This window comes from Apis mellifera, linkage group LG12 (assembly GCF_003254395.2).
Source record: "Apis mellifera strain DH4 linkage group LG12, Amel_HAv3.1, whole genome shotgun sequence".
Taxonomy (NCBI): Eukaryota; Metazoa; Arthropoda; class Insecta; order Hymenoptera; family Apidae; genus Apis; species Apis mellifera.
Window position 1 is genome coordinate 3,094,970 of NC_037649.1, and position 25,621 is coordinate 3,120,590.

Here is a 25,621-nt window from a genome sequence, read left to right on the forward strand (position 1 = left end):
ATATATATTAATATTTATATTAAGAATAATGATAATAAAAATGATAAAAATGATTAATAAATTCAAATTTAGGAAAAATTAATAATTTATATATATATTTTTAATATTATTAATTATTTTGTATATAATGTAAAAATTTACATTAGAATCACAAGAAATTTTAATGAATACAATTAGTTATTTAAAAAATATATTTTGTTTTCTATTTCTTTTTAATTTATTATTTTATGTACATATTAAAAAAAATATAATTATGTTTAAAAAATAATTATTAAACTTGATTTAAAGGAAATGATATTTATTTATATTATTAAATTATTTTTATAAATAACAATATTTATATCATATTTATATTATATTAATTTGCATATATATATATATAATGAATAAAATATGATATTGCAATTATTTATAGAATTTCTTATATTTTAATATGATCTCTTCATATGCTGTCAATGTATTGATTTTAATTAATATAAAAAAAATAATCATATACATGAGAAAATATTAATATATATAAAAGTTGTTAGTATTAAATTATTTCATAAATAATATCATTTTAGAAATTCTTTTGTTTAAAAATTATCGTTTATAATAAATTTATTATAATAAATTTTTGAAAAAAAAAACAATTCATTTTAATAAACATAAAGAAAAACAAAGAATTACAAAACACAGTTTTAATAAACAAAAAAACATATAATATTAGCAAGTCATAAAGAAATTTTTTTTTAGTTATGAAAATGCATGATAATATATGGTAATAAATATATATTATCATAACAATATAATATATATATAATATATATAATAGTATAATATATATATAATATAATAGTAAATAATTAAATTTAAATGTACAATTTAAAATGATATTAATATATCACATTCAAATTTTTTTGATTTATTATCAATAAATTATCGTTTATTTCGTAAACAATACATATATTAATATTAGAAAAATTTTTTAATCGAATAAGACTTTTTATGAAGAAAAATTAAATTAATAAATTAAAAAATTATGTAAACATAGGAAATATCTATATAAATGGTTAATATATTATTGATTAAAAGTAACTAATTATTATTATTAACTATTATTTTTTTTATTGAAAATTCTTAAAATAATATTATTTGGAATATTATATATTATATATTGGTTTAATATTTATAATTATTAAAAAAATTTAAAACTATTATTTTGAATATAAAGAATCGATAATAGCAAAATATATTCTATTTTATTACAATGTTATACAATATGCATATTATGTAAACACATATGTACATATTTGTACGTATTTGAATGTTAATATAAAAAATTAAGAAATAGTTTTGTATTACAGTTATAATATAAAAGATAAATATAAGATAGATAGATTCATATAGATATAGAGTTTATATTACAAGAAAAAATTAAGTAATTACGCGATTATACTTACGAATCGTATCACATTTGGCCATTCAAAGACAATGGCGATATCTTATTGTTGTTTAGATGTACACATTTCTACTATATTTCGTAAATATTACCATTTAATATCTGTATTTGCATAATTGGTAACATATGCAATATAATACCCGTATAATAAGAGTATTGCTTTCTTAGATTGAAACCAAAGTTTCATAATACTGTTCTTTTTTATTCAAAATTTCTTTTTTATTCTTCTTGTCGTGTACTATGCATCGTTGCAAAATGAGACAAATTTCAAGATTCACTTATCCCATAAAAGAAATATTAAATACTTTAATTTAAGTATTCAATATTTTATTATTAACGATATTATCAAATATTAACTTCGATTTTCATGCAATACTGTTTCGTTATTATTAATTTGGAAAGATACATCAGTTGGAATTTTTATCGTTGAAGATAAAACATTGCTCACACTATCTGCAATACTTTCTGTCATTTTATAGATTTTATCAGTGAGTATTCGTTCGCTCATTTCATTTGAGTAGATATGTTCGTGGGAATCCAGCTCGTGATTCTGATCATTTTCTTGATGATACTCGGTATTATGATCGTGCATATATGCATGATCATCATGTAAATGTGAATGAGAGTGAGAATGCGCTGCTGAAAAATAGAAAAAATAATTTTTTAGATAAATGCTATTTTTTTATTTATTTGAATTTTTAATTATAGACAAATTTTATAATTTTATAATTATAGACAAATTTTATTTATATTTAGTAGATAGGTTTCATAATATAATTATATATAAATATTTACAATTAAAAACAAATCAAGAATAATTTCATTGAATAATTTTAAAAATTGATAAATCTTATTAGGAGAAAAATAAAATTAAACTTACTAATAAATTTTCTGTGATTAAAAATTTATAATTCTAAAAATAACTTTTTGAATAGCTGAATAAAGAAAGAATAGTTGAATAAAGAAACTGATTATTTGAATAAAGAATAAATAAAAATAAAAAGAATAAAATATTCTTTAGTATTTTTTATACGAAATATTAAATATCTATAAAAAATATCTATATTTTTAAATATTTAAAAGAACATTTTTATTATAAAGAAAATTATTCGATATTTAGTAATATCTGAAATATCACATATTCGTGAAAAGAAACTTCCTACAATTTTTTTTCCATAATATATAATTATAATTGCTATTTAGTAATTATAAATTTGATAAATAGTCGAGAAAGCAGAAAGTTTGTTTGATTGTTCGTTGTTTCAGATCATTGACATGGAGATGGAGAAAGTCAATACATTAATTTTTTTAAAGTATTGCTCTTCATGAACAATATTATTTGATTCTTCAGAATCATGATTAATTGTATAACATTTAAAATATATCTAAAAAAAAAATTTTTTTTAAAGAAGCAACTTAAAAAAACATAAATAAAATAACCAAAATTTAAAATAATTTAATGTAATATGAAAATTTTCATATAGATCAGAAAAAAAAAGAAATAACAATATAATTTATAATTGCAAAAGGTTCAACTTAATGAAGTTTAAAAGTTTAATATAAACAAGTTCAAGGAATTGTAAATAGGAGCTTATTATATTGTGCTTGTCTTTTATTAAATCAAAAAGAAATTTGTTGTTTCATTTTGTCTAATATAATAGATTCATTATTTCTAGCATGAAATCAAATTGCTTAATGATATTTCTGTAAAAAATAGTTATTATTCTGAAGTTCTTGTAAATTCTTATTAAACCTAAATTTCTTAAATAATTTGTTATTAAAATGAATAGCAATATCGAATATGACTTGAGTAAAAATTTTAAAACTAACTAATTATTTATATATATAAATCGGATTTATATAAATCGATCTTTTTTAAGACATTGCTTTATGCATATAAATTATTTATTAATCGATAAAAATAAATATGTGCATATTTTTGTGAAATTAATACATATATTTAGGGGTATATTATGGTATGAATGATAAAATATTCGATGAAAAATTATTGCAACATTATTGCAAAGAAATTTATTACATTTGTTCACCACTGTTATCAGAATCATTAGCCTAATTGCAATTGAAAAATATCAATTGGAATATTATTGTATGAAAGAAATAAAGATTTACAACAAATGAGAAAACTATATTCTATTTATGTAATTAGTTTTTTTAAAATGATTTAAATCTATTTAGATTATTAGATTAAATAATCAATTTAGTTTCACAATTAAATTCAGATTATTGATTTATCTTAAATTTGATTATATTTATTTATAAAAAATATTGAAAGTAGTAAATAAAATCTTTATATATATTAATTATATAAATGTATATAATAAATATATAAAATAAAATATATTATATATATGATATATTATAATATATAATAATCATCTATATTATTAATTAATTTTTTTTTAATGAAAAATTAAAATTTGATTAAAAAATAAAATTAAGAATAAATATTATATAATACAAATCGATTTCTTATGATTCTTACTCTTATTTTTATAACTATGATTTTTTGTTAAATCGATAGAAATAGTTTTCATGTGTATGAGAATACGTGGATGATGATTGTATCAAGGACGTACTGACAATAAGTTTGCACTGATATTGATTGAATTTTAAAAAAGAAAGATGAAAATCAAAATAATGATTATTATAAGTAGTTAATATGATGATAAATTAAATTTTTGTTGTGTCTATTGAATAGTACTAATAAAATATGTTTTAGATAATTATAATTAGATAAATATAATAGAAATAAAATATGTAGATTTTAGAATCAATACTATTATTTTTTTTAAAAATAAAGAAAATAATTATAATTTATTAAACTTATATAATTATATATTAGAAATGGTTTGATGGCAAAAAAAAATAGTAACTAGAATTTTATATTTTTATATTCTTAAAAGAATTTCTGTTTGAAATTTAAATTTTTTTCAAGATAGATATTAAATTAAAAAAAAAGATAAAAGAAAATATAGAAGAAAATATATAGATTCCTATTAGATATAAAAAGATAATAATGATTTCAAATGATAATAAACGAATATGGATAATTTCAACTTCGTTACTAATTGCAGATCAGAAAGGAAAAGTGGATATTTGCAAACATTTTTATATTGAATTATCATCTTATTGTATTTTAATTTCGGATCAGTAATCATTAATCAGAAAACACTCACTGGCGATTTGTAAACCCAACATCAGCATAAATCCGATAATTATGGCAGTTAATTGTAAAAGACCACTTTTCTCGTTAGCTCTCTCTCGTGCCAATACTTCGAAGAAAACCACGTACAGCAATGTTCCAGCAGCCATTCCTTGTAATATTGTTGGAGTAGGTCCTAAATTCTCACTATCATTTTTAAAATGACCAAGGGCTAATCCAACGGCAATACCAATTGGTGTTACCATAGAAAATATTGTTAAATATCCAAGAGTAGTCTTAGTAGAAGCACCAGCAACATAAAGCTCCATACCAACACAAAATGAGATCACTAATTTATGAGTAGCTATTGCAGCAGCCAGATAAATAACAGAACTAATAGAGGGTTCTAGACCTACAGCTAAACCTTCGAAAATTGCGTGAAAAGATAAAGCAAGAACTGTTAATAGTCCTTGTATTGATGCTTTTTTTTTTGTTATAGTCACGTGACTATGTTCATGATACTCCATTTTGGGATAATGATTCAACTCTACATCAGAAAAGTGTTTCACGTTGTTTTGTGAACTATGCTTTGAAGATAATCCTATAGGAGATGATAAAACAAATATTGCGGGTAACATTTTGTTTTGTTTGCTATCGCGAAATTCATCCAAATCGTTTTGGCGTTTGTTTAAATTATTTTCGTTATCTTCTTTATTGTTATCTTCCTTCCATGTAGACTTGATTGTGGTAGATACTGTGGTGGTCGATCCAATTGTAGTTGATGTTGCACCTGTTTGATTGTTACATCTACGCACAGATACTGTTCTATATAGTAGCGCCTCTGATGACTCGGGTTTTCCTGTCAACGCTGCGTGTACCGCCTCTTCAACGAAGTAGACGAGAAAAAATCCGGCGCAAAATAGTAGTTCTGATAAACTTAGCGTGCCTAAAGTAGGTAGTTGACTATTTGTTTGATGTCTTTCTACGCTGATTCGAACCTCTGGAGCTAGATGTAAGAATGTGGTGAAGAGAAGAACTCCTCCGCCAAAACAGAGCAGCAATGATGTTTGTAAACCCTGAAGATTATATGTTATATTTTCTAATTTGCACATTTCGTGTCCTTTAAAACGATTTTATTTTTTTTATTTTCTTTTCTTTTTTGGTTTTTATCATTGAGAAAAGTTTAATTAAATAGAACTATTGCAATTATATTTTATTTATTTAATATTATTGTTAATTTAGTTTGCGAAAATAAATTTTTTTTATCAAGAATTTTATCACAATAAGTCAATATGAGAGGAATAGTAAAAGTTAGTTTTTCAACAAAAATTCTCAATTGATAAAGTATAATCAATAAGATATATAAAAAAATAAATGGAATAACTATATAAAGTTTATAATATATAATAAAATATAAATATAAATAGTAATATTAATATATAAGTATAAAACATAATTTATAATAAATAAAGTATAAAATATAAGAAGAATGAAGTATAATATAAAATATAAGAACTATAAAGTATTACATATTTATTTAATTATTTCGATATAGAAATAAAATTTAATATGGATTAATTTTCAAATAAATATTTCTATCAATTGAAGAATTATTGAATTCTTTTACAATTTTATCATTTGATACTAAGATTTGAAACGTACTTGTGAACTCGTTGCAGATCCAGAAATGACACTAGCGGATGAAGCATTTGAAACTGATGTCGATGTACTGGAATTACTAAAAATTCCACAATGTTGTTTTTTACGATGATTCATTCTATAACGTCCGACAATGGACGGTAGCATTCCCAGAAGCAAAGAACCAAAACCAAGACCAATCATTGCACCTATCTTTGCTACTAATAAAACAGTAGATGTAGTTGCTTCCTCCATTTTTATTTTTCGTTATATTTTAAAAGATAAATTTGAATTTTAAGAAGTTTTTATTTCAATTCTATATATTATCCGAAATAAATGACTTATCAATATCAATCAATTTTCAGAGATTTCTCTTTTTTACTTTTATTTTTTCTTAATTATCATATTTTTTTTGTTCAATTAACATTTCATTTTTCGATCTCTTCTTAACATTTAATTTGTCAAATGTTTCACACTTTTTTCATCCAGACAATTAATCCAACGAAGTATTCACTTTGTCACTTAACACACGTATGAACCACTGGTAAACGATATTTAATGATAAAACTAGATTACTTTAGTAAAATATTAATACAATATTATAAATTTAATCAAAGAATTAATTTTCGCATATTATTTTTCAGATTTTTTTATATTCTTTTAAAATATTTATATATTTTTAAAAATTTATATATATATTTATATATATAGATATATATATTTATATATATATATATATATTATAATATTATATATTTTATATATATATATAATATATATATTTATATATATAGATATATATATTTATATATATATATATATTATAATATTATATATTTTATATATATATATATAATATATTAATCTTTTTTTAATCATATATATATATACTATATTATCAATATTAATTTCTTCAAAAATATTTGTAAAAAAAAAACATTTTTAATAATCGTAAAATTTAAATTTAATGCTTTGATAATTTTAATGTTAATTTGCAATTTTATTTACCAACCTTTTCACTTTAACTCTATTAAACTATAACTTTATTAAAATTTTAATAAAATAATGATAATTATAATCTGTATTAAAAATGAAATTTAAACATTTTAATGATGATATAAAATTTCTGTTTAGAAGATGTCTTAGATTCAAATTATTGAAAAAATTACACTCTTTACTTTAGTATTGCAACACTACTTTTTAGTTGAAAAATGCGAACAGTTCAATATATAGTTTTGAAGTGACTATTTAATTGTTGATGATATCTTTTAAATATATTTTATAACCGTATATTTTAATTGATAAGCTTGTGAGAAGATTTCTTATTTTTGAGAATCGCGAAAAGAATTTGAAAAAACTATATAAATGAACCTAGTTAGAACAAATTATATCCGTTCCATGCGGTACGACGGTGAATCGAATACTCCGGGCTGGTTGCCTACTCGAACTCATGATCCCCTCACGTCTTACGTAGCTGTGCTGTTTCCTGCTCTCTTCCCCTTCCATTAGACATATTGCTTCCTACCAGACCAATGCTCGTTTCTCTCCTTTCCCCTTTTGTGTGACGACGTGTTGCTGTACTGTAGTGTTGGATGGTTACATGCCACAGTTAACGTGTATGTAAATGTTTCTCGCAGATGCATGAACTCAACGTGACTGTTTGGTGACCTGATAGCGAATATGACTTACAGATACTATATACTAACAATCATGGAGGAGAATGAACGATTTGCAAGCATTGCGTGTTTGAAGTGTTGAACTGAACGATTGTTATTTTCATTGATTGCTGGATCGATTCGTTCTGAGATTAGATGCTCGATAATTTTAAAAAAATATGTGAGTATTAATATTATGTATTAATATACTATGTATTATTATTAGTATATATATGTATTAATATTACTAGTTTGAAGATAAAATTAATAAAAAAATTATTGATAAAATTTGATATATTCTATAATGAATATGTTACTTTGTATATGAAAAATGATTGAGAATTATTTATTGTAATTTTATTTGCAAATTTTATTTATATTTTTAAATTATTAAAAATAGAAAAAAATAGAAATTAAGAATATGAGTATATATTTTTTATTTTAACTTAATAGTTTATTTAATTATAAGTAGTAAATTTAAAAATTTGAAAATTAGTTGGAAATTAAAAATAAATATATATATTGCATACGTTCTTCTATTCTTTTAGTTTGGCTTTTTTAAGTGTAACTTATATTAAATTATTTTCAATTCGGAATTTGCAGCGTAAATATCCGTTATATCATGAATAAAATGAATTAAATACACTGGATAAATATTTAAAATTTGTTTCAAACGTTTATATATTTCCAATTATATAAATACTATAATAATAAAATTTAAATTATTAAAACACGATATAAAAAAAATTTTTGTTCTGCTGTGAGTTAGTCTTAAAATTATTTTTTCAAATAATTTTTGATATATTTTTATAATCTAATTGAATATACATTTTTTATCAATAAAAGTTTAAGTTATTCGCATATTATTTTATTACAGTTTATAAATTACATTAGCAAAAAAAACTTGATTTAAATCAATGAAGTTTATTCAAATGTATATTAAATAATAATTATTACTATTGATAGTTTTGATTGATCCAAATAATTGTTCAAATATAATTTCGAAAATATTAATTTTAATATGGAATTTTTTTTTTTATTTTAATAATCTAACTATATTTTTTTCAAACAAATGATAATTTTCGCACATTTAATTATAATTACTTATCATAATTGCTTATGCTTCGTTGTGTCAGAAATATTTAATTTATTTTCTTAGTTTCTCTAATCATAAATTAATGTTCACAAAGAAGGTTTTGATTACTGGATTGGAATTTAATTACGTTCTAATATTTCTCGCATTATTGAGATAAATATCTATGCGATAATTCTAAGAAGAACAATAATTTCATATTTAATTATATATATATATCATATATAATAGATTATTTATATTAGAATTAATAGAATAACATTTTTATATTTATAAGAGTATATCTTATAAATATTTTTAAGTATTAATTTTTATTTGAAAATAAATTTTGTACTTACTTAGCAATTGTAATCCAAACATCAAGATGAATCCAAATAAAATCGATAAATATTGATTGAATCCATTTCTATGTTCTTGAAGAATTTCGAAAAATATTACATACAATAAAGTACCAGAAGCCAAACCCTATATTAATTATACATAAATATGTATTAAATATATATATTATATATATAATAATAATATATATATATGTAATAAATAAATAAATAAATATATATATAATATATAATAATAATAAATATATATGTATATTATATGTGAACCTCATATAATATATATGTAGTATATATATATACTACATTTTTTTATTATTATATTATATACATAATAATATATATTATTTTTATTTTTCATATTTAAATATATTTAATTACTTACTAAAGAAAGATATAAAAATATTTTTATATATATACCTGCAATACTACTGGTAATATGCCACTAGCAGCGGCACTTTCGCCACCAACTAGAAAAATTCCTATAGCGATTCCTAGAGGAGAAACAATTGCAAATGTGCAAATGTAGATTATCGTAAGATATCGTCTGATATTATAAGTAATTAATTCTACACCAATACAAAATGCTATCACGAATTTGTGAGCCGCTACTGCTGCAAACATGTACCTGAAAACAAAAATGAAAATAAAAACGAAATCAATACTTTTATTAAAATATTATTATAAATTTTTGTTTTTGTAAATCTTTGTTTTGTAAATGTTAAACATATTATTTATGAATTGATATTCATTAATTATTATCTACGATTTATAATTTTTAAATAAAGAAAATAGATTATTTATTTTATTAATTTTCGCGAAATCATTTTTGATTTGTTCATCTTAGCGATAGTGATAATTATATTGACGATTATTAAATAAACAAAAATTAGAAGTTTGAATGTATTAAATTATCTTCGATCAAATCTGAAAGTATTCTTAAATTAAAACATTATTAACATTTGTGCAGCAATATAATGTATTGTATAATTGACGATTCAAACAGATCTGCTTCAAATATTTCTTTTGAAATTTTTTATTTAAATTTTCTATTAATTTTCTTTTTAATTTAAATAAAAATAAAAATAAAGATTTTTAAATATAAATATTGGATATATAATATATCCAAACAATATTGCAAATTTTAATATTTTATTTCATTGTTTATTAAAAAACAAACATACCAAACATAAGAGGCTGAACTTTCTAATCCAATGGCAAGTCCTTCAAATAATTCATGTACAGATAAACCCAAAATAATTAATAATCCTCTTAATGAACTTATGATAAAGTCATGTTTCTCATCTATTATGACTGGTAAATGATGCGAATGACCATGACCATTACTATAACATATGTATTTTCGTTCTATGTAATTTGAAATAAAATGATTGTTAGATATTTCTTACTTACTAATGTGAATGTCCACTAATAAAATTTGGCAAAGTTTCTCCATTTTCGACTAATTCATTGGTACTTCTGCTAACATCTTTTTTTGAAAATTCTTTCCTGTGTGTTTTTTTCTTCCGCAAATATGAATGTATTGATTCTTCGACCAAATACATAATAAAAAAACTAAGAAACATATATAACATAATATTAAATTCTTACTTATATATTATTTTTATAAATTTTAGAATCTTTCTTTTAAATGTAATAAAAATAAATAAATTAATTTTATTTTATTCACCCAGTACAAGTAAGCATTTCGGATAAAGAAAAACTAAATTCTGGAATTTTTCCTTTTTCTGTAAGATGTTCTAATCCTTCCTTTACTTCGGGTAATAAATGAAGAAACATCGTGCAAAAAAGAACACCACCACCAAATCCAAGAAGAAAGCTTACTATTTTTGTTGATCTACAGCAAAAAAAAATTAGTCTTTAATACTAACTTATCAATTCATTTTTTCGATTTTTATTTCATTTATGGTTTAATATTTATATATAAAATTATTTTATAGAGTTTTTTACTAATATTTTGATCAATATAATCAAATTGATAAAATTTCGAAGTTTTAAACATTTATTTTTCTAAAATAATGTGAATCTGATATTTTGTCTTTTTAATTTTTTTTTATTTTGATTAGGGTTTATATTTACAACAAAGTAGAAATATAAATAAACAATTTGAATTAATTTAATTATTAATGAATAAAAGAGATTAAAATAAAAATTAAAATAAAAAAATTTTTTTATCATGTAATTTATTATTAATTATGTTAATACCTAGGATTCTCAGCATTAGAAATATTCCATTTTAAACACTTTGCCATTTGCATAGGTAAAATACCCATGCAAGTGCTTACTGTGCATAAGATAATCATTGTGATTCCTTTTGCGATCAGTACATCCGACATATTTTCATCATTGTGATGTTTTTCATATTCTTCATCATGTGGATGGAAAATTGTTGTCAATGTTTGAATAAATGAATTATTTTCTAACAGAGACATTTTCCTTTATCGATAATCGAGATTCTAAAAATTAAATATAATTTACTATGTTGAATGAAAGTTAAAATTTTAATTTTAATTATAATAATAATAATAATTATTATTATTATAATAAAATTAATAATTTCAATTTAAATTAATTTTTATTGCAGACCAATTTTTCATATTTTATGATATCAATTATAATTTAAATTTAAGAAATTTTAAAATTATAAAGAATTTTTATATATAAAAAATATTAATATATAAAATGAAATATAGGATTCCTTTGAAAGGTAGATTTTAGACATCAAAACAATGAAAAAAGTTTATATACACATATTCAATAAGACTTAATTAACGAGTTATAAGCATTTTGAGTTTATATTAAATAGAGTAAGAGAACACTCAGCTGGATGCACGACAGTTACAATTACATATTGTATTATAATATCTCTTGTATAGCAAAACTTTTCAATAAATATACTAATATTTTTTTATATACAATTGATTATTTCAAATTAATTTCAGTATAATGTAATATAATGTACGTATTATGTAATTCTTTATTTAACAAAAATTTACCTCGAATAAATTTTAGTAAATTCTAGAATATTAATACTTTTTCTATAAATAATTGTTATATATATTTACAAATATATTATTTAAATTTTATTGTATAATATTCAATTTGCCTACTAGGCAAAATCCGTAGAAACGAATTAAAACACACTCTCATAAAATTTCAGATTAAAAAAATTGAATGTGTTTTTCTACATATAAACTTGTTAATCTTCACATATACAAAAAAGTCACTAATAATACTTGAATCAATTTAAAATTCATCGATTAATTGAAGTATCAATTGAAAAATCTTTGTATTTATTTCATTTGAATTCAATATTTTTTATTTCGATATGAAATTATTAAATAAAAAAAAAATAATAGTCAATATAGTTCAATATGTATATTTTATTATGTCATACTAATATCTTTGTAAATCTTAAATTTCTCCATTAAACAAATCATATAAACATTGCACTTTTTTTTTTATGTTATATTATTACATATTAAATATTGTTTTTATACACTATTTACATTTCTTTGAACAAAATTATTTCGATTATTATTTTTTATTGTATCATTTAATTTTATATTAAAATTTTTTAAAATTATTTAAAATTATTTAAAGTTTTATTTTAAACAAATATTTAAATTTAATATTTAAATTTATATATTATTTCATCAAACTTTAAATTTGATTCCACAACATGACAATATATTACTGAAAGCGTAGCTAACAATATTGAATGTTACTGAATATTAGAAAAAGAGATTTGATAAAAAGAAAAAATGAGATAGTAAAATCGAATATTATTTTTGTATGTAAAATATAAAAATACGAAAGCTTAAATCAATAATCTTTCTCATTACTAAGATAGTATTGTTTTGTTCAGGATTCTGATTGTTTGTAATGTTCGTGTAACGTATATCAGAAATAAAACTATAAAAAAAAAATTAGTAAATTTGTAATATATTCATTCGAGCATACATAGAAAAAGCAATTGCGATATGTATGCATTTTTTATGAATATGTGATATTAATATGTAATATTGATTCATATTATTAAGAGTAATATCCAAACTATTATCACGACTATTATTTCTCTCTTACATAAGAATAAGAAATGTCGAATACAAATGAAATAAAGATATAAATTTGTCAATAATTTGATTGAATGTTTAATAATCTGAAATTCAAAATTTAATGCGACATGATTCAAGTATCATTATTACTTTGGATTTTCTTGTACATATAAAAATAAAAAAGTAAATTATGTATATAAAAATTCAACCTTTCTAATTTGACATTTTATAAAAATGTGTTTTGATTTGCTTCTATAATTCGATAAATACATTGAATGAAATATAACAATTCCATCTGATTTTAAATAAAATAATTTGTAATCATCATAACTTCAACTATTAATAGAATTTACTATAATAATTATAACTTTGCTGTATTAAACTCCGAGCTAAATTTTTATTAAATAACAAATTTTATCATAATAAGTCAATATGAGCGGAATAACAGAAGTTTCAACAAAAATTCTCAATTGATAAAATATAATCAATAAGATATATAAAGAAATAAATGGAATAACTATATAAAGTTTATAATATATAATAAAATATAAATATAAATAATAATATTAATATATAAGTATAAAACATAATATATAATAAATAAAGTATAAAATATAAAAAGAATATTATGAAGTATTACATATTTGTTTAATTATTTCGATATAGAAATAAAATTTAATATGGATTAATTTTCAAATAAATATTTCTATCAATTGAAGAATTATTGCGACATGAATTTGCTATAATAATTATAACTTTGTTATAATAAACTTCGAGCTAAATTTCTAAAATTAAATAAAAAATTATATAGATTTCAATTTCCATAATTAAAATTTTTTTTTAAATAATATAAAAATGTTGAATAATTATATTCAACTGAAATTCATTTGAAATAATCAATTGTATATAAAAAAATATCAATGTATTTTTTTTGATTCTGCTATTGCAATACGGTGTTATCGTGTACAGCTGAGCGTTCTCTCTGTTTCATCATCTCACTTTATCTAATATAAATTTAAAATGCTTATAATTAATTAAGCTTTATTATATATGTATATGAATTTTTTTTATCATTTTGTATGTCTAGAATCTACGCTCCACATTTTTATGAATATTCTAAATATATTTATAAAATATAAATTGTAAATTTATAAATAAATAAATTATATATGTAAAAATTATATATATAAAATTATATATAAATTACATACAATTTTTTTATATTGATAAAATTTTACTCCATAATATTTTTAAAAATAAAAAAATGTATATTTTTTTACATTTGCAAGTTTCAAGTTGGAGGTTTAAGTTTTTTATGATTATAAATAAAAATAGATTTTTTATTTTTTAAAAAAATGATATTGATGCAATATTTTATCGTTAAAGATTTTGATATCAATCAGCAATTATACAAATAAATTATAAATAATATTAATGCAATAGGAGCATCATTCATCAAATATTCCAAAATTTGTTTTAATTAATTTATCTACATTGTTTATAAATATTATATTGAATTCATATTATTTACAAAACTTATTATATTCTATAATTTTAATCAAAACGAATTTTATAAATTATATAAATATTTTTATTTTAAAAACATATTTTAAATATAAAAAATATATTTATTTATTCTTTTAAAAAAAAAATAATTTTAATTATTTTATATTCATTAAATTAATACAATACAATAAATTATATACATATATTAATTATTATATTGATTATATATGTAATATACAATAATTGTTGAAAATATATGTTAATAATAATAAATTAATTGTACAAATTAAAAATTGAAGACATCCATGAAAATTAAATATTAATTATTATTAAAATCAAATTAAAATAAAATTTAATATTAAAATTAAGTATAAAAATTAAATATAAAGAATTAGATGCATATATCATTTGAAATTGTTGTTAACATTTAATATTAATATAAAAATTTCGCAATTTAAATGGTGATATCAAATGTTACATACTTCAAATTAAACCGAATTTTAGATATATATATTTATAATAGATTTAACACTTATAACAATTTTAATAAAAAAGTATATTTTTTAATATCAAAAAATATTTTAAATTAACGAAATTTTTCTTTATTTTCTTTTTATAAAAGGAGAATATCATTATTTTAATGAATTTTTATATGTTCTATCATTTTATATAAAATAATTATATAAAATAGTTTGTCATTTATTAATTAATATGTATTAAAAAATTATGAAAAAACATAAATATAATGGAAAAATTATTTTATTGATTTGATTGATTGTATTAAATTATATTGAACTAAAATCAATTTCAATTATATTTTAAAATGAAATATGTTTCATGTTTTTTTTATCTTAAACTTTTCATATAAAAACTCTATCATATAATATTTCTGATCATGTAATTAAAAAAATATTAAAAATTATTATAATTATAACATTTTATATTTTCTAAGATAATAAGATAGTTCTATAAAATTGTTTTTATCTGCTCACCATTTGAATAAGTTCGAATGTAGCGGCGTTAATGTGTCGACACCTGTTCGTTTAATTCTATTCATTCAACTGAAAGCATTTCAGATGTTTCGTATAATTATAAGAGGAGACGTACTACTAACCATCTTTTTCAATTGTATATATATGTATATATATGTATTGTATATATATGTATATCTATATACATATAGATATATGTACATAGATACATATACATATAGATAGCGCGCAATTGGCTTTCTATTCGAATCGTAATATTATTAGTTGTGATAACATTTACAATGAAGTCTCTTAATCAGAACTGATTCTTGATATCTCTTTACTTCTTGAAAAAATAAAGACATTTAACACATAAGTAGTTAAAGGTTCGTAAAAATAATATTAGCAATTTTTTATAAGTGATATCGATTCAATTTAGAATATTTTAGATGAATATCTAGTTTAATATAACTTTATATTTTATTATAATTTATTTGTTATTGGATTTAGACACACACACACACAGACTATTATTGACAAATATTTATCAATAAAGATTATTATCGTTCAAATCAGTCATCAGAGGACTTATTCCTATTCTTACTCAATATTTGTATAGATAAAAATATAACAATTTTTGATATATCCTTACTTATATATATATTTATATTAACATAGATGGAAACATATTTAATATTAAAATTCTTTATGTATGAATATTATTATATATTGTATATTATTATATATTTATGTACCACTTATAAGTGTGAATTATAATTATAATTTGTAATATAAGATATTAATATACAATAGAATATATTAAATATATTTGGAAGATTAATTCTAAAAATTAAAAAGTACAAAAGTTTGGAATATATATATCGATTAAGATTTATTTATTAAATTATAAGCAATTGAAATTTATGTTAGATGAATCGAACTGTTTTGTCTCTATTATATAGCCATTACGCTATTCATTTAAATTGAATTTAAAATGTTTATGATTTAATAAATAAGTCTCATGGAATATTTTTATATAATAACTTTTATATTTATTTTAGTTTTTTAAAGTATCTCATGAATATATTAATATTCTGTAATATAGTAACCATGATTTACGTATATAATTATTAAATTTATCTACATCTAATTACAAAATTGAAATTTTTTGAGTAAATATAATAGAAAGAATATATTACGCATAGAGGAGTTCACTTTCAACTAAAAGCATGGAATGATTGTTAAATATAAAAGCAAAGGAATAAAACAAAGAAAGCTTAGAACAAATAATATTATGAGTACAGTGAAAGTATGTCCGTTCTGTTAGTATGTTAAAACGAAGAGAGAAGAAATAACTTTTCAGTTTACTCAAGGTAAACTACATAGTTTCTCGAGGTCATCGTGATTAATAAATTGTAACCTTTCTTTTCTTAGTTCGTTTAAAGCAATTTTTCTTCAAATGTGACATTGAAAAAATAAAATTAAGGATAACAATGTTAATTTTTGATATCTAATTTTTAATATTACTGTATTAAAATAGTATTATAAATTTTATATTATGTAGAAAATTATTATAATTTTTAGAAGTTTATATAAATAATTTTAAGAATTTATCATAAGCACAATTTATAGCTTGAATAAATAATTTTTAGAACTTATCGAATTGAATTGTTTTCGATTATTTTATTCGTTTATCTTCCATAATATCTAATAATAAAACCTTCCATAATTATTTTAGTTTAATAGATATTAAAAAATGTATAGGAGTTTTAATAAAAATGTGTTTCTATAATTAAATAAATAAATAAATATATATATATATATATATATATATATATATATGTATATAAAAATTTATGTAATTTATCTTAAAAAAAAGATAAAAAAAAATTTCTAAAGAATTATTATTTATGATATCAAATAATTAATTGATGTACGTATATTGATGTATGTGTATTTGATATATAAGTCGATTATTTTTTATTTATTTTATTTATCGATATTTATTTTTTTATTCACATTTATTATTTTTTTATTTTTTTATATCTTTCATTTCTTAATTTCTATTATTTACTTTTTACTTTTTACTTTAATGTATAATAATTATCGTTAAATATCATATCATCAATATGCAATAATTATTTTTAAATACTGGAAATATTCTTCTTATCTTATTTAAATCACATTAACACACAGTATGAATTAAATCGCCTAAATATGTATTCAGATAAAATTTACAAAAATAACAATATAATCTATAAACATGAATTCGCGAATTACATTGTGTTAAATAAAAAATTTTAAATAGTAAATATAAAATCCGTTGTAATTACAAATTTTTGAGATGATATGATACACACAATTAAAAAATTTTTTGAATTCTTTGAAAGAATATAATGTATATTCCGATGATTAAAAGATCACTGGCTAGCTAGTCAGTTAGTGTCCAACTGTTCGCGCATTCGCGAAACCAGTTTTAGCTAGCATAATAATCCGAAAAGCAGATAGAGACGATAAAAAGTTCTTTTATTTTATTCCATAGTTTGTAGATGTATATACAATGATTCTTTCTTATAGAATATTTCATTTCAGAGAACATTGTTATTTTGCAATCAAATATAATTCGTTAGTTCTTTAATCATAATAAAGATTTGTATACAAAATAAAAATAGAAGATTTTTAAATTTTTTTTTCAATTGTTCGTAACTTGGTATAGATTGTTAAAAAATTTATTATTATAAATTTATCATAAAAATTTATTACAATTAATTAAATTATAACATTCATTGTTTAATTAAATTAATTAAATTTATTATAACATGCATGGTTTTTTTTCTTTAAATCATTTGAAAAATATAAAATAATAATATAGTCATATATAAATGATATATTAATAGTACATTAATTGGTCGTAAATATGAAAAATATATATAATATATATAAAATATATATAAAATTGCAAAAGAGAAAAGATAAAAAAATGATATTTATGTTATTTAAGACATTGTCATAATATATATATTATGATTATATAATAAAAAATACCATTAAGTAACAAATTACTACTACAATGTCTTAAATAGAAAACTGAATAGAAAAATTTAGGTTAAAATTTAAGCTTAAATAAAAAAAAAATTAAAGAAAAATAAAATCATTTAAATCTTATTATTATGATTGTAAAATTTTAGAAATTATCAAATGTTATATATAACTTCCCAATGTTATATATATCTTCCAAAAAATTCGAAAAACTATAAGAAAAGAAAAATAAATTTGATTTGCTTATAATAAAAGCTCTTATCGATAGAAATTATTATATGTGAAAATAAGTAAAAATATAGAATAAAATTTTATTATTTATATATATACATATATATATCTTTGTTTTGAAAAATTGAACATATACAAAAAATTGTATAATTAAAAATTATTAAAATTTTCGAAAACTAATTTTTGAACGAAATAAAATTAATTCTATATTTTTGCTTATTTTTATGTCAAATAACTTCTTATCAAACTCATTCAATATTAATATTCAATTGAGAATTAGCCAATTTCATTTGCAGTTAAAAAATTTTCAATTCGATTCTTTCAAAAACAAAATCTATGATGAAAAAATTTTATTCCATTTTTTTTTTTATTTTTTTATAAGAAATTATTCTATATCAGTTATACTTATATGTATATTGTATTATTATCTGATGTCTGAACTTGTTATAGGATAAATAGGATATATATTTTTTTCTTTTAATTATATAAAATATTTAAATATATCAACTGTTCTATCATTTTATTTGGCACTATATAAAATAAATTATAATAAATAAATGATAATAAATCAATGATAATATTAATAAAATTAAAACAATGTATAATTATCCATTATAATGTAATGTAATGATATTTATAATAATTGATATATTATAATTAATTATAATATTTATAATAATTTTCAGAGAATTTAAAAAAATAATTGAAGTAATAATAATTTTCAAAATGATTGCAATGAATGAATATTGCTTCTTTTATATCTTTACTAATGAGATAGTTAGCACTTTGAAACAAAATACGGTTTATGTTTCAAAGATAACATTGTCTTTTTCAACAATGTAGTTTTTCTAATTTTTTTTTCAAATTATTATGTATAATTAAGTTATCAGTATTTATTTATTATAAATTTCTTTTATATAATAAAGATTTTAAAAACAATTTTATTATTCTTTTTCTTTTACTTTTTTCTATCTTTTTTTTTCCTTTTTTCTATCTTTATTGATTATTTTTTTTTTGATTTTTGTTTTTGTCAATAATTATTTTTGATAATAATTTATATTTTCATAATTTTTGTATTGATTATATAATTTTTTATATTTTCGATTTAAATAAAAAAATTTGTACAATTTTATAATCAATTGAATAATGTTCTTTGATATTTATTTACTATTCATAGATATTTATTCGATTCAAAATAAGCTATACATATATAAACTATATATATATAAATAATAAGATTTTGTAAACAAAATTCTTACGTTAAAAAAACATTGTAATAACATTAAACATAATCAATAATTATTTTTTTCTTGTTTTTTTTAAATTGAACTATTTAAAATTTGCAATATTGTTAAATTTTATTATTTATACATTAACAAATTTCAATGAAAATGCATTGAATTTGAGCATCGTTGAATTTTATCAATACGATTGTTCGCAATGATTCGCAAGATATTTTATATCAGACACAAAAATTTCAATAATTGTAATTAATAAGTTTTCAGGCACGTTTGCTAATATAAACTCTTACGGATTATTTTCAGACGAAAAGTAAAAACACTGTGATATAATATATTTTATTTTTTAAGTGATCAAGAATCAAATATTTTTGTTTTTTTAAAGAATTTAAAAATCATGCAGTTTATATGAATACTTATATAGAATAATTTCATGTGACATTTATAGCATTATAGTATCAATGATTGAAAAATAAGACATATAATTAGTTAAAAGTATATGCGAAATTGTATAAATTTAGAAGAAAATATTTTTAAATAATTTTCTTTTAAAGTAAAAAAATAGTACTCTTTTCCCTTCCCTCTGTAAAAAATATATCTCTATCAGTTCCATAGAAAATATATTTTATATATGAATCTATCAAACAGAATTAGATTTCAAATATATATGTAATTAAATCAATTCATTAGTAATTTTTTATGTTTCAAAGTAATAGATAATAGATAATAAAATTTATATATTTGTGAAAAATTTTTAGATTAAAAATTGTTAAAGATAAATGTAAAATAAAACTTAGGTTCTATTAGATTCTATCTATACAAAAATATTTTATGGAATATATTAATAAATAAATTTTTTGATTTAATATATTTAATGAAATGGCAATTAATAAATTACTATGCCAGAAATTAATCCTAAATTAAATGTTTCGTACATTTGCAGACAAAATATTCAATAAAAATTGATTATTATATATATTATATAAAGATTATTTATTCGAAATGATATATAAGTTTATATAGTAATTTTTAACATAATATTTAACATTTTTATATTTCATCAAAAAATTAAACTATTTTATTAAATAATTTTTATATTTTAATAAATTCTTATTTATTATAAAAGGATTACACAAAGTAAGCATATATATATATATATATATATATATATGTATATTACGATATTGATTAGAAATAAAGCAATAAATAAAAATAAATCATATAATGTATTATTTTATCGATCAATTTTAATATAAACTTACTAGTATTTATTATATACATATATCATTATCCTAGATAATTGATAAACAATTTTCACAGGTAAACAAACCACCAAATTTTAAACTAACACTATAGAACGACGTAAATGGCAGTTGCAATGGTTACGGCGAATCACAGCATACTAACTAACAAGTTGGATGAGTGAATGAAGAATAGCAAGTAATACATGGGAGAGAGTAAGCAAAGAAGCGACAAAGGTAACTTTCATACCTGTTTATCGGGATTCCCTGACATACGCCTTCCTTCTCAATCTGGGAATTCCAGAATGCAGATTTAATCGTCGATTCCTAATCACATATATGGATATGTTGCATTCATAAATAATTTAATATACATATAGCATCTATTTAATAATTATCTAAATCAAATGGAAAGGAAGAAAAATTTTCTTGATAATCTAATCAATTAAATTTAATAGGAATTTAAATGATTAAAAATTAATTTAAAATATTAATGTAACTGAATTTAATTAAAATACAGTTTAATTTTGTTTTTTTTAAAATAATAACTAATGAAATTTTATTATTTAAAAAATTTTAACTTTAAACTTATTTAATTTAATAAATTTTTTGAAAAATAATTTATATATAATAAGAAATTAGTAAGAATAAAGTAAGAATAAAGTAAGAATAAAGTAAGAATAAAGTAATAAATTTGGAATTATAGAAGATTTCTTTACAATGATGTCTTTACAAAGTTATTTATAATAGAAATTTCCTTGACAATTTCGTTTAAGAGATTTGTGCGTGGTGATACTGCTTTGCTAATAGATGACTCAGATTATTTTTTTTCACATACATGTATGCAATTCTATTAGTTAGGATAAGCATAAATTATATCATATATATTTTATATCATATATATACATTTGTATGATGAGAAAGAAAAGAATAACTTCATTAATTTTATTTTTTATTTTATAAATGTTAATATATTTTATTGATTTTTGTATATATTTTATAATAATAACAATAATGATATATTTACATTTATTTATATATATATAAATAATATATGATAATATTATTAAAATTTTTATAAATTTATGATATATGACAAAGTTCAAAAGTTCAAAGTTTTTAATTATTTACCATTTCAAATTTTCAAATTTTCTAAATTATAATTATATATATATATATATATATATATGTTCCAATTATTGTTAATGTATTTATAGGAAGATACAATTGAACAAAAAATGATTTTACGTGAAAAAAATAATACACATCACAATATATAAAATAAAATTTATTTATTTGATATTTTATTTTTAATTAAAACAATTCGAAAAATACAATTAAAATTGGTTATTTTTCAATTAAAATTAATGAATTATTGTAGAATATAATTTTACATATAAAATTAGCAAAAAAAAAAAAAAAAATAGAATAAATTTTTTTTCATATAAAAATTAGTTTTTCAAAAAATTAAATTTAGAAATTCGCTGAAAATAATTGAAAACATATATAAAATTTAAAAATAATTGAAAACATAAAGAAATTAAATAATTTTTTAAAAAATTAAAAAATTTTATTCTATTTTATTTCTTATTTATTTTTATTTGTTGTCCACTTGTATTTAATTAGAAAATAATCAATTTTTATTTTTGAAAATTTTTCGATTTCTTATTTTTATTGGATAATGAAGTTTCAAATGAAAAAAATTTATTTTATATTTTCGATTTAGGAAATCCTAATACATACAAATTAAATGCTAATCATTAAAAATAGAAAATAAATATATGAATATTATATACAAAAAATTTAATTAAATTTTTAAAAGTTTTATTTATAACTTAAATATTTAAAATTATTATTTACAAACTTTTAATAATTATAAATTTTTATTTATGAACTTTTAATAAATTCTAATTTCATTAATTTCTTTAATTTTTAGCAAATATATTATATTATTTTATGTTAATTTTTTTTTTAATTCTTATGTTAGAGATAAAATATAATTTGAAAAATACAAAGGAGTATATACTACTTCTTTATTCATAGAAAATAATTTCCATTTAAAACTAGTTAATTATAATAACAAAAGATTAAAAAAAATTACCAATGCATCATTCACAATTACAAGATCATTTGAAAATTATCAGTAATGAAAGGAATTCATTTATTTGAATTATTTCTTGCCCGCACAACCAATTATTAATTTGTAGTCGGTGTTGAAAAGCAAACGATTTTAATGTCATCACTTGTACACCTTGCACAAATACTTGAATACAAGAATTTTCTTTCTAGAGGTCATTGCACAAGGAAGTGAACGGAAACTTGGTCTTCCAATGGAACTTGATAGAAATTGTATTTGAAAAGAGGACAGAGAAAGCGGATGGCTGTAATATTATTTGATCATATTATGAATTGTATCGATTTAATTTTCTTATTATATTCGGATTTATAATAATTTGATTTTAAAATATCATAAATTTATTATAAACTTTTCATTCTGAATTTAAATCATATTTCTTGATTTTCTTTATTTTAAAATGTATTTTAGAATATATAAATAAATTTTTTACTAGATTTGAAATGATAGATTTCAATCTAGTATTGATAATTATGCATAAAAATGTAATATAGAAATATAGGAATTTTAATAAAAAATATATTATATAAACTTTTGAAATTTTAATAGCTTAAGGACTAATGTATATAACGTAATTCTAAGAAATATAACATTAATCTTTTTAATGATTTTTTTTTATTCAAAAAGATATTTTAATAATAATATTATAAAAAATTTTATCAAAAAATTGATTATTATATTATTATTAATATTAAAATTATAGATATTGTAATATTAATAATAATGTTATAATAATAATAATAATAATAATAATAATAATTATTATTATTATTATTATTATTATTATATTAAAAATTATTATATAAAAAATTTAAAAATAATAAATGATATTGTTAAATAATGATTTTAAAATGATAATTGATTATAGTTTATTATTTAAAGATAAAATAAATAAAAAAAATATTAGAAAAATATTGACGTTATCAACTTGCAAATAATTCTCATTTACAAATAAAATATATATATTTGATTTTTAAATTTACATTTTAAATTTACATTTTATTATATTCTATATTTCATATTGCATAAATAAATATAATAATATAATATAAATATAATGTATTTAAAAAAAAAAACATAGTAAATTTTCAACGATGAAGTAATTCATTGACTTCAAAATCATTATAATCAAAATTTTCATCATCAAAATAATTTATAGCAATCAAAGTTTTTGAAAACATTTTATTTTATAATCATTTTATTTTGATTACTACCAGTATATACTAAAAGAATGGTCTATCAAAACTAGTTTTTAGTTTCACTACTTAATATTAATACTTTTATTTGATAAATAAAACAATAATAAATAAATTCAATTATTATTTTTATTATTTTTTAATGTTCTAAAATATTTATCATATGTTGACTTTCGATATTCAGACATAAATTATATTTTAGTTATTCTTTTTTTTCAGTTAAATAAATGACTTTATAACATTATGTATAATAATCTCTATTATGTAATTTATTCATATAATAGTTTGTTTCTCTTGTTACAAACCGATTATTTAATAAATAATAAAGTATTTACCAACAAAAATAATGTTTATATTTAAATAGCGATTCAATAAATAGTTATAGTATATAATGTATAAATAAAATATAAAAATTTAAATGTCCGCATTGAAATTAACAAAGTTCATGTTGAAATTCTATGATATTTAATGTTCTAAGTCTATTTGAATTTTATTTTGTATTTGTCTTATATCTTGTCTTCTTTCTCATACTAATCAACTAATTCTACCATCACATCATTCTTATAAATGATCTATAATTAATATCTATTTATAAATTTAAATCCCATTAATTAATTTTAAATTAAAACATATTATGTTTTGTTTAGTCAGATTTTTTTCT

General features: G+C 18.7%; 3 protein-coding genes across 9 annotated transcripts in view; 1 reads left to right on the plus strand and 2 right to left on the minus strand.

Annotated features, from left to right (window-relative positions):
• Positions 1 to 1,221: 1,221 nt before the first annotated feature.
• LOC411807 lies at positions 1,222 to 7,751 on the minus strand. 4 transcript variants are annotated; one of them, XM_006572091.3, is made up of 4 exons: positions 7,614 to 7,751; positions 6,267 to 6,783; positions 4,639 to 5,680; positions 1,222 to 2,080 (listed from the first exon to the last, which is right to left on the minus strand). In XM_006572091.3, the coding sequence occupies exons 2-4, from the start codon at positions 6,495 to 6,497 to the stop codon at positions 1,794 to 1,796; spliced, it is 1,560 nt and encodes a 519-aa protein (XP_006572154.1). In that variant the 5' UTR covers positions 6,498 to 6,783; positions 7,614 to 7,751; the 3' UTR covers positions 1,222 to 1,793. The 4 variants fall into 4 exon arrangements, with proteins under 4 accessions (XP_006572154.1, XP_026299948.1, XP_006572153.1 ...); XM_026444163.1 differs by lacking the exon at positions 7,614 to 7,751 and adding an exon at positions 7,255 to 7,321 and having other exon boundaries at positions 1,222 to 2,077; XM_006572090.3 differs by lacking the exon at positions 7,614 to 7,751 and adding an exon at positions 7,255 to 7,321.
• On the minus strand, positions 7,473 to 21,778 carry LOC413553 (zinc transporter ZIP1-like). Of its 3 annotated transcripts, none has more exons than XM_026444165.1 (9): positions 21,652 to 21,778; positions 15,903 to 15,971; positions 11,552 to 11,802; positions 11,016 to 11,183; positions 10,739 to 10,900; positions 10,510 to 10,671; positions 9,746 to 9,953; positions 9,329 to 9,455; positions 7,473 to 7,822 (listed from the first exon to the last, which is right to left on the minus strand). In XM_026444165.1, the coding sequence occupies exons 3-9, from the start codon at positions 11,776 to 11,778 to the stop codon at positions 7,764 to 7,766; spliced, it is 1,113 nt and encodes a 370-aa protein (XP_026299950.1). In that variant the 5' UTR covers positions 11,779 to 11,802; positions 15,903 to 15,971; positions 21,652 to 21,778; the 3' UTR covers positions 7,473 to 7,763. The 3 variants fall into 3 exon arrangements, with proteins under 3 accessions (XP_026299950.1, XP_026299949.1, XP_026299951.1); XM_026444164.1 differs by having other exon boundaries at positions 7,473 to 7,910; XM_026444166.1 differs by lacking the exon at positions 7,473 to 7,822 and adding an exon at positions 8,908 to 9,167.
• LOC409285 (myosin heavy chain 95F) overlaps positions 21,739 to 25,621 on the plus strand; it is a 101,817-nt gene continuing 97,934 nt past the window's right edge. The window contains exon 1 of one of the 2 annotated variants that reach the window (XM_026444158.1): positions 21,739 to 21,867. The gene's annotated coding sequence lies outside the window, so the exon portion shown is untranslated. The remainder of the gene's footprint in view (positions 21,868 to 25,621) is intronic. The other variant, XM_026444159.1, reaches the window with a different exon arrangement.